Below are 12,699 nucleotides of genomic sequence, written 5' to 3' on the forward strand. Positions count from 1 at the left end.
GCTCACTTGGATAGGTTTTTCTGGAGGAGTTGGAGGTCGTGCTGCCAGGTGATGGGGAAGCTTCATTCTGACCGCCTCCTTCAGCTTCATATTCTCCCTCTCATACTGAAATACACACAACAGAGAAAGACGTGTGTGTTTGTGTTTAAAGACAGATCTTTCTTTTCTTTTCTTTCAAGAGGACAAGTTCTTTGTAGCTAATATTTGTAATCTGGTGTTTTTTGCCCACATCTAGTGCCATCGTTGTTGTACTTTTTGAACAGTAGGGGGCAGTGTGTTGCATGTTTACCTCTCTGTAGGTCTCAGTCAGGAAACCCCATTTGTTGGGCCAGACTTCTGCTGAGTCCTTCTCAACTTTTACATGTGCTTTCCTACACACACACACACACACACACACACACAATAAGAAACAGAAACAGAAACAGGTGCCTCCACTACTTGCAGTGCTTTTCAACTCGAAGCAAACTCCGAAAACTTCATGTTACCTTCATTTAAATCCAGAAAGATGAAGGTCCAATTCTGGCAAGACTCATGGGAGAGCTGAGGTTGTTGAATGCTAACAAAATGATAAATGCCTTATCTTTGTTTAAACGAGGTGCTCCTCAAATTTGCAGAAAATATAAACCGAAAACCTCAACATCAGCAAGAGCTGGACTAAATAAGGCTGATCTGTCCCCTACTGCAGTATGTTGCTGAAACCATAATTTATATATATATATATATATATGCTGCCAAATTAAAGAGACTGCATGAAGTCACAGAAACATGTAGGAGAATAATAATAACAACAGCCTATGATATAATTATGGAATGATTTCATTAATACTTTCAATAGAAAACTCAATATACTGTCAATTTTCACATTGTAACACAATATCTTTTATGATGTATTGGCATATTTTTCTCATTATTACTACATATGAAAGAATTAAACTTTTACAAAAGACATTTTCTCATTGTGTCATATGATTTTATCTCTTCTGCAGAACTACACCAAATCAATTAATCTCATTAAAACAAACACCTGTTCTTGCTGTATTTACTATATAGTGCATTTCACACCGAGGGGGAAACACAATGTGCTTTACATGAAGATTAAAAAGAAAAGGAACAAGGGGAGGATTCAAAATAATAATAAGGATGGTAACAAGACTACCAGTAATATTAGCAATGGTAAGAACAACAGTAATAACAGTAATAATGATACTACTCATTCACAACAAGCATAGGCCTACAGAAAGACTGGAATATATCATTATATGTTTTAAAACAAGACAAATATCAGAAGATAATATTCAGTAATATTAAACATCCAGTGCACATGAATGACCTCCACCAATACTGAGAACATCTTTCCAAATGCTTAAGCCCCTTTTCAAAAAGAGTGATTTAAATAAAACACAAATGACACACAGCGGTGAGAAAAGTAAAAGTTAGCAGATTTACCAGATTTCATCCTGATGCACAAAGTTGATGGGTTCAGATGTTCGCTGTGAATCCGCCATCTGTCCTGACCAGTGTGTGTGCGTGTGTGTGTGCGTGTGTGTGGTTTCTTTCTCTCTGTGCGGCTAATGTTTCACCTGTGTGTAAGCCACACTGAAAGACCTGTTTACCGTCGTCATGGAGACGGAGGTTCCCTGACACATATATCTCTTCTCTCTGTCCTGTGTGTGTAACCGTGGTGACGCTGGGATGGAACCACTGGAGGGTTGCAGGGAGCTCAGTCCAGTGTTTTCAGTCCAGAGTGAATTATCTCAACAACTGTGAGATGGATCACCATGAAGTTTGGTACAATAATTGATGATCCGTAGATGATGAATACCAATTACTTTTTGTCATCCAATGACTTTTCATGTAGCGCCATCAGCAGGTCAGAGTTTAAACTTAGCCTTTAAATGATCTCTGCGTCTATCAAATGGATTGGCCATCTGACATTTTGTACTCACATTCGTGGTTAGGTGTTGATTCCTACTGACTTTGGTGATTTCCTTTCATCTAGCATCATCCTAATCTTTACCAGTACATTTCTTTATCACCAAATACCAGCTCAACTAATGAAATCAGCGTTTTAGAGTTGTCACTGTCAGAATTTAGCTCAAAGCACCGTAGAGCCTAACAGAGCTGCATGGATGTAGACTAGTCTTGCACAGAGCCAACGATTGATTGGTCCATTGTTAAAATACTCAGGTCTTAAGTCTAACAAATATTACTGTCAGTGTTGGTGAAGCTACAGTAAGCGAGAGGGCTAGCTAGAGAAGCTATGAGTTACTATATAGCTACTGATCAAAAGCTATTCAGAAAAAGTGGCTCTTTCAGAAGAAACATCTACATGCACTGTGAATAATAAATAACTGGCTGCCTGTATATAGCATTGATTTTGATGTTCTTCTGACCATTTTCAGTTCACTTCCACAGCAAAATATACAGCATTGTTTGTTTTAAATGTGCATATATAAAAAGGTTTCATTTCTTTTTTTGAATTGGATGAAAATGAGGTCCAGATCCCTGCCTGATGTAACAGGTTATTTACTGGATTATAAAGGGTTTCAACATCGCGGGTCACAGCGTTTCTTCCTGTACTGGATCAGTCCCAAGGACAGAAACACTGCTCCCAACAGTAGAGCACAAACTCCACCAATAAGGTAACTCCTCTCAGACTGACTACCTGCAACAAAATGATAAGAGAAACTTATATTTCATGCCCATTAATGATAACATATCAAATCAATTTCAGTATTAAACAAATTCATTAATCTAATCTAATCTAATTTAATCCAATCCAATCTAATCTAATCTGAATTTATCTGATCTAATCTAATCTAATACAATTCAATTCAGTGTTTTATAGCGCCAATTCATAACAAAAGTTACCTCAGGACACAAATAGAGAAAGTTTAGACCGTACTACTTATAAAATTAATCTAATCTAATCTAATCTAATCCATCATAAATAATATTGTCCCTCCATCCTCACCCCACTCATAAATCTTGGGCTCCCTGAGGCTTGCATGCTCCACCATACAGCTGACTCTGTCCTGTCCTCCAGGTGTGTACTCCAGGTAAGAGTGGACCTGATAGGTCCAGTCCCCGTTGGACATGACCTCGCTTATGGTCACGCCCGAGGTCACTTCCTGTCCGTTCTGGTACCACGTCACCCTGATAAATCTGGGGTAGAAGTCATAAGCGCTGCACACCAGCATGGTGCCGTCATGGCCGTAGCTGGTGGTCTCTGCGAGAGTGACGCTGGGTTCAGCTGAAATCAGAAGAATTATATTTATTAATGACTGATGATGTAACCAAAGGGAAACATGTTAAGGTAAACGGAAGTGGCCTTAGACTGAACGCTTGTGTGACTTCACATTATGTAGAATCTGTCACAGTGAAGTTTCAGTCATGTGAGCAGAAATATGCAGTTCTCGGTTTTAGGGCAAGTTAATTGTGAGACTTAATCTTGGTGAATTGTGAGTGTGTGCAGCTCCCCCAAGTCTTGTTGTTGTGACAGTGAGGTGGCCAGGTTTGGTACCATCATGCCTGTAAAGCCTGTATATTGTACCTGCACTCACAAACAGAGCTTGCACTTCCACAGTGGCGGATCTAGAGGGGTGGCATAAAAATACCTGGCCACCCTAGTATGGTGTCAAAATATGTAAAATGTAGCACATTCATTTAGATTAATTTGAAAAATAATGTGTTATGGCCACATTTCACACTCTAGCTGAATTTCTGAAGATTTAGAAATAAAACAATGTATTTCTAATGCCACCAGTTAATCCTTTACACAATAATGTAATGTTTTTGAGTTTAAACATCGTAAATTGGAGGCTTTTCCAAGCAAATATTGATATATGTAATAGTTTGCAATTAAATCAACGTATATTTTTCAGCCCCCTTTAAAGTCTCCATGGCCCCCTCTGGCCCCCATATGAATATTTCTCTAGATCCACCCCTGGCCCTCCAGTCCAGGATAGATGCAAATAATTCCAAAGCGTCTCTTAAACCACAAAATGTTGCTTTTACAGCTCTGTTTGTGTATCATTTAAATGAAAGAAATAGTGTCCTGAGATAACGCTTGTAGTGATTTGGTGCCAATAAAATAGAATTTATATATATATATATATGAATATTCACCTATGTTTTCCTCAGTTGTGTTAATTAATATACCGACGTTGTCGACACATATCAGTTGCCTCTCCACTTTTCTCTGTATAGCATCTTGCTTGTCTTCATTTAACAGAGACGCAGTGATGAATCCAGCTGGAGTGAAGCCCGTCCAGTTCCCGACCGTGCTGTTGTACTGCATCGTAAACTCTTTGTTAAAATACCAGTCCACCAGATACTCTACTTGTGTCTGCTCGATGGCACACCAGAAGTCAGCGTACATGAAGTATCCATCTCCATCAGCAGCACAATCTGAAAGATTGTAATAATAGTAAATAGTTTTTTAATGTGCAGACACAGTAGGTTCATTAGTATTTTTTAACACATAAACACGCATGTTTACATGCAAAACCATTTCAGTAGTACAGTAAAAATTAAACTGGTTCTTTCTCATTTTCAGAATTCCTTTACATCCCTGTACTTTTTTTCAGCTTTGACCTATTTGATTAGAAATTATTGGCTTTTTGTTTTATAAGTAATTTTAGCAGCATCGCTCCAAGTCCACCAACAACTATTGAATGGCTTTTTGTACAGACATTTATAATCCATAAAAATGGTACAAACAGTATATCCTCTAAACATCAACGTGTTAGCATTTACCTTAAATGGTTAAGGGACTTGTACTTGTATAGCGCCTTTCTAGTCTTCCACTCAAAGTACTTTTACACTATGTGCCACATTCATCCTTTCACACACATTCACTCAGTGATGGCAAAGACCATCAAACACAAAGCAATACACAGCAATTTCACTTCAAGACATCAAGAGTTATTCCCATACCGGGAGTTGAACCCNNCCTAACCGCTAGACCATATGGGAGGCTTAAAGCCCTTCAGTGCCAAAGTAAGATCCATTGCTTTAATATTGATTTAAATATTAAAAATATGTATATTTAACTGTGATCCAAACATATTAAAGGATGGGTTCACAATTTTTAATGTCTGTCTTCAAACAATAGCCAGGTGCCCATACAAATGTTGAAACAGGTTTTACTTGCAATAAACGTGCCTCCAGTTTATACAGTGGATTTTGTCCCCCGATGCTTACATTAAAAGCACATTAAGAACTGCTGTAATATCCAGTATAAACAGGAGGGCACATGATGTTTCAACAGTTAATATTTAATATTTTGCACAGGCCACAAAGATTTACCCAGATATCACATAAAGCCACATTTCATATATGTCTCTTTGTCTATAAGCCCAGCTTCCTATACATTTGTATACAGCACAGCACTGTGACAAAGTGCCAGTTCCTCATTCAGATCACTGGAGTGTACACAGAATTAAAAAAGGAGAAACTAAACACCCACAATCTGCAGAGATACTGATAACGTGTGAGGAGGTTTACAGTCTGCAGACAAACATAACATCTTACTTTACATTGCTCAGTTCACTGAAAACACACATACAAAAGATGTTTCCTCAAATCTTCTCAAAATTTTAAAAATGTTTTCCACAAAAAAGGACTGCAACCTCTCTTTTGCAAGTCGTTCGAAGTCTGGTGGTCTCTTGTGGCAGCCAGACCAAAATACATGACCGCCTCTGTTTCCTGAAGTACAGCATGTAAAATAGTTGAAAAGAAGCAAGACTCACTGTCCCCCACAGAGGACATGGGTTAAAATGTATATTTTGGCTTAGAGTTAGCATAACATTTCTCAAAGCTTAATATATAAATAAAAACGAACATCCTTATGAAGAGCAGAAACAATATATCTTCATAAATTTGATCACTTATCTCCCTCACCACCAAAAACATGTCTACTATTTTCTATGTATAGTAGACATGTTTTGTTGCTTTGAGTACAATATACTAGGCTATAGTATATGGTATTACATTCTACAGAAACCTTTGTGAGTTTATAACCCTAACACTGCATAAGGAATGAAGGAGATAAACAGGAAGTAGAAATACCACACTATAAAAGATACTAAATGTACTAAAAGTATCAAATATAAAAGTACGTAATAGGCCGTAGAAAGGTCCCTTTCAGAGTGTTATATCATAATACTGTATTATTATTACTGGTGCATTATGCATTTAAGCAGCATCAGCTGGTTTAGGTGCTGCTTTATAAATTCTTGTGAGTTAAATCTATATAAATGCATCAAATTTACTAAATTAACTCTTTAATTTCAAATAAATGTAGTGGAGTAAAAAAAAAATGTCATCCCAAATGTAGTGGAAATGTAAATATTCAAGTTCAATTAGCAAAAAACAGTACTTAGTTACATTTCCACAATTGCAGATATTCAGGCACATTTTATGTAAAACCAAAAAAAAACATACACCACAACCCAGCTGGTTGAGAGGAGACCAACAGTAAGTAAGTAAGCAATATATCTATCATATCATTTGAGTGTAAAAACAAAGTGTTATATGAATGACAGTTGTTAAAATCTGCTCTGTAGCAGCAGTTGTGTTTTTTCACTTTCGAGTTCATCTCAAATTAAACTTCATAGAACATACCAGCAAGTATTCAGTCAAGTATTGGATATAAAACATTTGACCCTAACATGCTGTGGCCTGAGACCAGCAAAGAAATGAGTGGATTCAATAAAACAAACAAAAGTGGAGTGACTCACCGGCCACAGACAGAGAGGAAAGACCCAGAAGCAGCAGGCACACAAAGCGCTTCATGTTGAAACTACAGAGTGACCAGATTGTTGTTCTCAACCACTGGTGTGCAGTATGCAAATGATTCTTTCATTTTAGTTACTGTATTCACCCTGATGCTTTAAAAAATACTGTTTAGCCCACTAATTCTTTATATATCACTAATTTGAAATATTAAATGCATTTTTAAAGAACATTACCAACAACAACATAATTAGGAAACATTTTTCATGAATGCATCTGTAAAACTTATTTAGTTTTTCCTACAATATCTGCCTGTGGCCACTAACGTGTGTTGCTTGCTCTGTTTACAGGGAATCTCTGTTGAGTTCAGACAGTCAGTGAATACAAATTCATTTAATTATGAATCACAACTTTCATGAACGAGTTCAAAAACGTTGGATCCTAAAAAGATGTTGGGCTTCTCACAGAAAGGTGAAACCAAACACCAGTGAGAAACTGAAAGCAGCAGTCCTCAGCTGAAGCAGAGATTGGTTCCTCTTTTACTTTCTAACTGCCTTTTTTTGTATTCTTTCATTCTAAGGTGGAGGTCAATATCATTCATAGAAAACGAAGGAGAGAAAGAAGAAAGTGTTGATAAAAGTCAGTACAACAACTCTCTCTCGGAACTCAATCAGTGCAAAATTAATTTCTCTTCTCTGCAGTAACTTTTGTCCTTTTCATCATTCTTTTTCCGAACAAGCGATTTGCACATAAATAAAACATGAGCGGAAACACTAAAAATTCTAAAAGATATAAAATATTGCAAAAAAGTTTTCATTTCCTTGGCTGAGGCCGAAAGTTGATCAATAAAAACAAAATGTGTCACAATGCAACCAGATCATGATGCATATGAAGCATGTGACCTGTCACATGAGGAAATGGCAGCTGATAAAAAAAACATCAGATCTGAGCGGATTGATCTTTGCTCAAATTAATGGAACTGGAACTTAATGAAACTAATTTTGTTGCGCCTCTTTATCTGCATTGGTTTAATGACTCCCAGCTGGAGAATTCGTGCCACATGCTGCACAGTTTATCTCTATGAGCTCAACTCCTGATATCTGCATAACATTAGTGGATGTAAAAGAACATTCATTTGCATTTCAATGTGGTAAATGTTTTTCTGCAAATCCTGTAGAATTTTTGCTGCATTTGGCGACAAACTGAGAACTGATGAGTTTCCACTGTGGGCATCAGCTTTTAAAGACATAAACCAGGGACTGAAACTCCAAAGTGTTTAGACTTAACACTGCTTTGGGGTTCAAGAGGTTTATTGTTTTCATGCACAGAAGAAACTCATTGGTTTACCATACAATGAAAATCTTACTTTGCCTGACTCCCTTTACACAACAGTACAATAATAAGACAAATACACATACAAATAGAAAAATAGAATAAAGTTAAAATATAAATATAAAATATAACTTTATCTAACTTTACCTTTTCGTGTTAATTTACAGTGTTGGCTTTCAAATTTACAAATTAATTGATAGATGTAATTTAATAGGGAGAGGGGACAACACATCACTGACGACTGACCATGTCTCCTACAACGTAAGGAGTCCCTGATTATGGTCACTGGTTACATTTTGTTTTAAACGAGGAAGCAGTCTAACATGAAAAAAACATATTTGGGGTAAACTAATAAAAATATAACCATAGAATGTAAATATCTGAGGCAGATCTGAATGCAATCAGGTGTTGAATCCTGGTCTCCAGGGTCAAATTGTATTGTTTTGTGTTTCCACCTGGTCTGGTTGATCATTTATGGAGACGTCCTGACAACATCCCACACATTCTCTAACTCAACCAAAGCAAATCAGACGAGAAGAGGAGAAGAGACGATAAAATGAACTTACAAACCAAATACACAACTTTCACTTTCACAGAGGAGAGTGACAGAAGGGACCGTACACACGGTTTTATTAAAAAGCCTCACCACTAAAGAGAGAGTAACTTTGGACTAACCACCTGAAGCAAAGACTGAAACCACATCCTGTTAGAAAGTGAAGTGTGGTGTGTTATCATCCTCGCTCCAGGCCCAGCAGGCCAGCACACAGAGACGCACTGAGGAGAAGCTTTAGGCTGCAGTGGAAAGAGTCCAGCAGCGCCCCCTGCTGGAGGATCCACAGCTGCCCTCAGGAGCTCTGATAGACGAGGCAGTCTGACCTTCACCGCCTTCAATTAAAGTTTCTTAAATAAGCAGGAAAACAAGTGAAAAGATTTCTGTGTATATGGTTCTTATTATGATTATATATTAGAGGTTGTAATACCAGATATCAGACTGTGGACTGTAACCTCTCCTCCAAGGCAGACATTTGGTAGAGAGGGCTAACACGCTCCAACCCTTCTCTGGGAGGACTAGAGGGGGAAAGATACGCTTGTTATCATCTTACTGGATGGATATCTTTTTTCTATACACACAAATATGTGTATCAGAATGATTTCAAAGATATGGTATTATCTAAATGTCTGCCCTTATGAAACACAGGCGGTTCCTTCAGATAATATAGAAATGAAATTAAAGCGAAAGTTAAATATTTGGGGAGAATTTTCTTCAGTTTCAGTTCAACAGTCTCATTAGGTTTGTACATTAAGTACATATCTGCAGTTTAGTCTGGTTTAGCATAAAGACAGGAAGCAGGGGAAATATGCTGACTGGAACTATTTCAGTTTTTCGAGTTTTTTTTTCTGTTTTTCAACAGGTGACACTGATTATACATTATAGGAGGTCTCATTGATTGTTACCATGGAAAGATAGGTCTTACTTTAAAGGATAGCCTGCAGATAAGGTGTTACAGTACATCTATCTTTGTTTCTGTGCAGTAGTCTAACTCTGGATTACGTTATGTTACAGAGACACAAGGTGGCGCTCTAATCAAAGACATCACTTCTTGTTGGTAAGTGTGTCTACATCAGGGCTCTTTACTGCTGCTCTGATCTGTCTTGACTTTTTAAAAAAAAGACAAAATAAAGTTTTTTTTCTATATCAACCATCATATTCATTTGCAAAAAGTGCAACAAAATATTTCAATATAATTTATAATTAATTATAACTAACTTGTTTCCACCTTCAAGCCAAGATTTTATGGCTGTATTATTATAAAATTTAATTAAATTTATCTCTATGTAAAAAAAAAAAAACTTCTAAATTAATTAGCAATATTTTCATTAATACTAGCAACTATTATGAATGAATATTCAATTCTTCTTCTGTAATTCAAGTGGCCTGATCACATTTTTTCATTTGTTTTTAATTTTTTTTTAATGTTTCGAAAATCCAAAAATACTATTTCTAATTACTTACTTAACTTAAATAATTTTCTAAACATTTAGAGATAATAGTGCTCTTAAACATCTGGAGGTCTGGAAGATGAATAGTTTTCAGACTTTTTCCAGGACTTCCCTCACTGACTGAAACTGCATGTGAGTTTCCACTTTAGATGTTTACCACAACCTAAAGCCTGTGTTACATTATTGCTCTCAGGACAAAGAGGGCCCCCCCCCCGAAGATCCAGCACTGTTATCAGGCCTATGTCTTTACGTCAGTGTACCTGGTACTTTAACCTCTTCTTCTCCAGCTTCTGTTTGCTGTACAGTTTGAATCACACATTGCACAGTTCAGACCGAGGCTGAATGACCCTCTAGTGTGTTTTGTACCTTCTGCTGTCGTCACTCCAGTTATCACACAGTTTCCCCAAATGCTGAGGTACTACAAAGGCTCTGCATCACTTTCTCTCAGAAATTTAAAGTTCAGATTTTTTTTTTATCTTTTGTGCTTGATTCTCAGAAATGAGGGAGAGTTAGTTAGAGAGTTGTCCTGCTATGCAAAATTACATACGCACGCTCTAAAGCTGAAACAATAAGAACATTTTTGATAATAAATTAATTATTCCGGTCATTTTTAAGCAAGAATGCCCCAAAAAATCTCTGATTCCAGCTTCTCAAATATGAATCTTTGCTGGTTTTATGGAGCACTCTGAAGATATCACCTGGCTCTGAGAGTTTGCATTTATCAGTTAGTTGAGAAAATAACAGGCTGATTAATTCATAATGAAAGTAATTCTTAGCTGCAGCCCTAATACAAAACGGAAAATCTCATAGACCTGCTGGTCAGATTTTGATAGTATTCATTGAAATGGCAGTTCCAGGACTGACCAGCAGTGTCTGCTTTGAGATGCTGTGCAGCAAAAAACTATAAGGACTCTACAGCCAGTGTGCAGTGAGGACTAGAGTGGTTGAACATGTACAGTCTGGATGTGAGTGAGTAGTGTAAAATCACACTGAAACTAAATTATCACACTTGCTAAATTAAACATATTCTCAGCCAAACGCCACTGATCCAGTGTCTCCACAGTTATCTCTCATCATCTGTTACTAGTAGAAAAAAACATACAAAGCTGATCCATTCTTTCCATTCAGTATCTGTTTTGTTGTCCATAAAAATAGGTGTTCCAATAGTGGACCTGTTCATTTTCTGCTGTACAGATATTCCCACTGCAGTAACTAGATTTTATGAACTTACAGCCTCTTGTGTTTTCAGGTAATTTACCTGTCTGTACTTTATATGCCCATCCTGTATTATCTGAGCCTTTTTTTCTTTTTACAGATATAACTGGCCAAACTCTTTCTTCCTCCGACCATAAACCAGTGATATACATCTCTAGATATGATATAGACACTGTATACACTCAGTTTATCACTCAAAGTACGTAACCGAGTGCTGAAAAGAAAGGAACTTTTTCACCTTATTAGTATAAACAACACACAGAGTTTTACAGCCAGGCTAGCAGCTCTGTGAGGCACAACAGTGCTTGGAGCTAAATGCTAACATGTGCACAATGAAAATGGGAACATGCTGATGTTTAGCAGGTATAAAGCTTTTATGGTGCGTTCCATTTACTTCAGATGTCTAAAGTCAGAGCTGGGAATGACATCAAGTTGGAAAACCAAGCTCTAGCCAGGCTAACCATTAGCCATTGTTAGCAATACAATTTGTTAACAACACATTCAATTTGTGTGTACAACTGATTTAATGAGATAAAAAAAAAGACAGAAGTGCTAATAAACAGTATTAGTACAACTTTCTCTTAGTTAGCAGCCATCTTGGATTTTGAGGTTCTTCCGACTTTCTCGTTTGGGCGGGGGGGCGTTCCAGTTGAAATGTAAAAGTTGAGTCTGGTCCAAAGTGGTGGACCAGCTGACACACATTGCCATCAATAGACTCATGCTGCTAGTGTGGCTAAAAACACCCGAGGCAACTAACCACCACTGACTTTTTATGGGATTAGCACACAAGCTAAAGGAGATGTTGGAACTGAAGTTAGCATTAGTTGCTTTTGTAAATGTGAATTCTAGTTAGTTAGCTGTAGGTGACTGAAGCAGAGCAGACGCTAACGGCAAAGAGAGATGTTTTTGTAGGGTAATTATGAACTGGAGTTACCTGGAGGATACCTTTTTAAATCCCTTCGCCGCAGCCACGTCAGCTGCAAACCTGCACAACAACAATCAACAGGAAAGACTGGAGATAGCATATCTACCTGTGCCAGTTTAACACAGAACCCTGGCTTATGTTTGACACTCTGCAGTGGAAGTTTTCAATATACGAGCTCATGTTATGCATATTCATTACAGACATAACCCGTCTGAGAATGGCGTAATGGCTCAGAAACATTTTGTCCTACGACGCCGGCTCAACCAGGTCAACAGCACACTGGTGTGTTTCTGATTACGGAAAAGGAAAATGTATTATGTTTTTTACCTCATGGTAGCGTTACAATGAACTTCTCATCAATTTCTCATTGATCTTTGAATTTTTACAAATAAAACAACCATTGACTGTTAACTGAAGACTGAATAAGCACTGCATATGAAATGTGAAGCTATAACTTAATTCAACAATCAGCTATCTTTCTCCAGAAT

The 12,699-nt window shown here is 37.3% G+C and overlaps 2 protein-coding genes across 3 annotated transcripts in view; both read right to left on the reverse strand.

Annotated features, from left to right (window-relative positions):
- Positions 1 to 241, reverse strand: part of chmp4ba (charged multivesicular body protein 4Ba) — an 8,387-nt gene extending 8,146 nt beyond the window's left edge. The window contains exons 1-2 of the mRNA XM_035662642.1: positions 230 to 241; positions 7 to 105 (exon numbers count right to left, since the gene is read on the reverse strand). Of these exons, the coding sequence (XP_035518535.1) occupies positions 7 to 105; positions 230 to 241 (111 nt within the window). The remainder of the gene's footprint in view (positions 1 to 6; positions 106 to 229) is intronic.
- On the reverse strand, positions 1 to 6,814 carry LOC118328617 (rano class II histocompatibility antigen, A beta chain-like). Of its 2 annotated transcripts, XM_035662441.1 has the most exons (6): positions 6,744 to 6,814; positions 4,129 to 4,410; positions 2,975 to 3,253; positions 1,447 to 2,665; positions 290 to 371; positions 1 to 105 (listed from the first exon to the last, which is right to left on the reverse strand). In XM_035662441.1, exons 1-4 carry the CDS (start codon positions 6,796 to 6,798, stop codon positions 2,547 to 2,549), a joined length of 735 nt encoding a protein of 244 aa, XP_035518334.1. In that variant the 5' UTR covers positions 6,799 to 6,814; the 3' UTR covers positions 1 to 105; positions 290 to 371; positions 1,447 to 2,546. The 2 variants fall into 2 exon arrangements, with proteins under 2 accessions (XP_035518334.1, XP_035518333.1); XM_035662440.1 differs by having other exon boundaries at positions 290 to 2,665.
- Between the last annotated feature and the right edge of the window lie 5,885 nt (positions 6,815 to 12,699).

The sequence above is a fragment of the Morone saxatilis genome, unplaced genomic scaffold (genome assembly GCF_004916995.1).
Source record: "Morone saxatilis isolate NCDOM2014 unplaced genomic scaffold, NCSU_SB_2.0 Contig18, whole genome shotgun sequence".
Taxonomy (NCBI): Eukaryota; Metazoa; Chordata; class Actinopteri; family Moronidae; genus Morone; species Morone saxatilis.

What these genes read in the sequence shown, in the direction of transcription:
- LOC118328617 (XM_035662441.1), bottom strand. Translation starts at nt 6,798, where the DNA reads ATGAAGCGCTTTGTGTGCCTGCTGCTTCTGGGTCTTTCCTCTCTGTCT. An exon ending in TTCCTCTCTGTCTGTGGCCG is followed by an intron (nt 4,411 to 6,743) that starts GTGAGTCACTCC and finishes ACAATCTTTCAG; the next exon opens with ATTGTGCTGCTGATGGAGAT. An exon ending in GCCCAAGATTTATGAGTGGG is followed by an intron (nt 2,666 to 2,974) that starts GTGAGGATGGAG and finishes ATTTTGTTGCAG; the next exon opens with GTAGTCAGTCTGAGAGGAGT.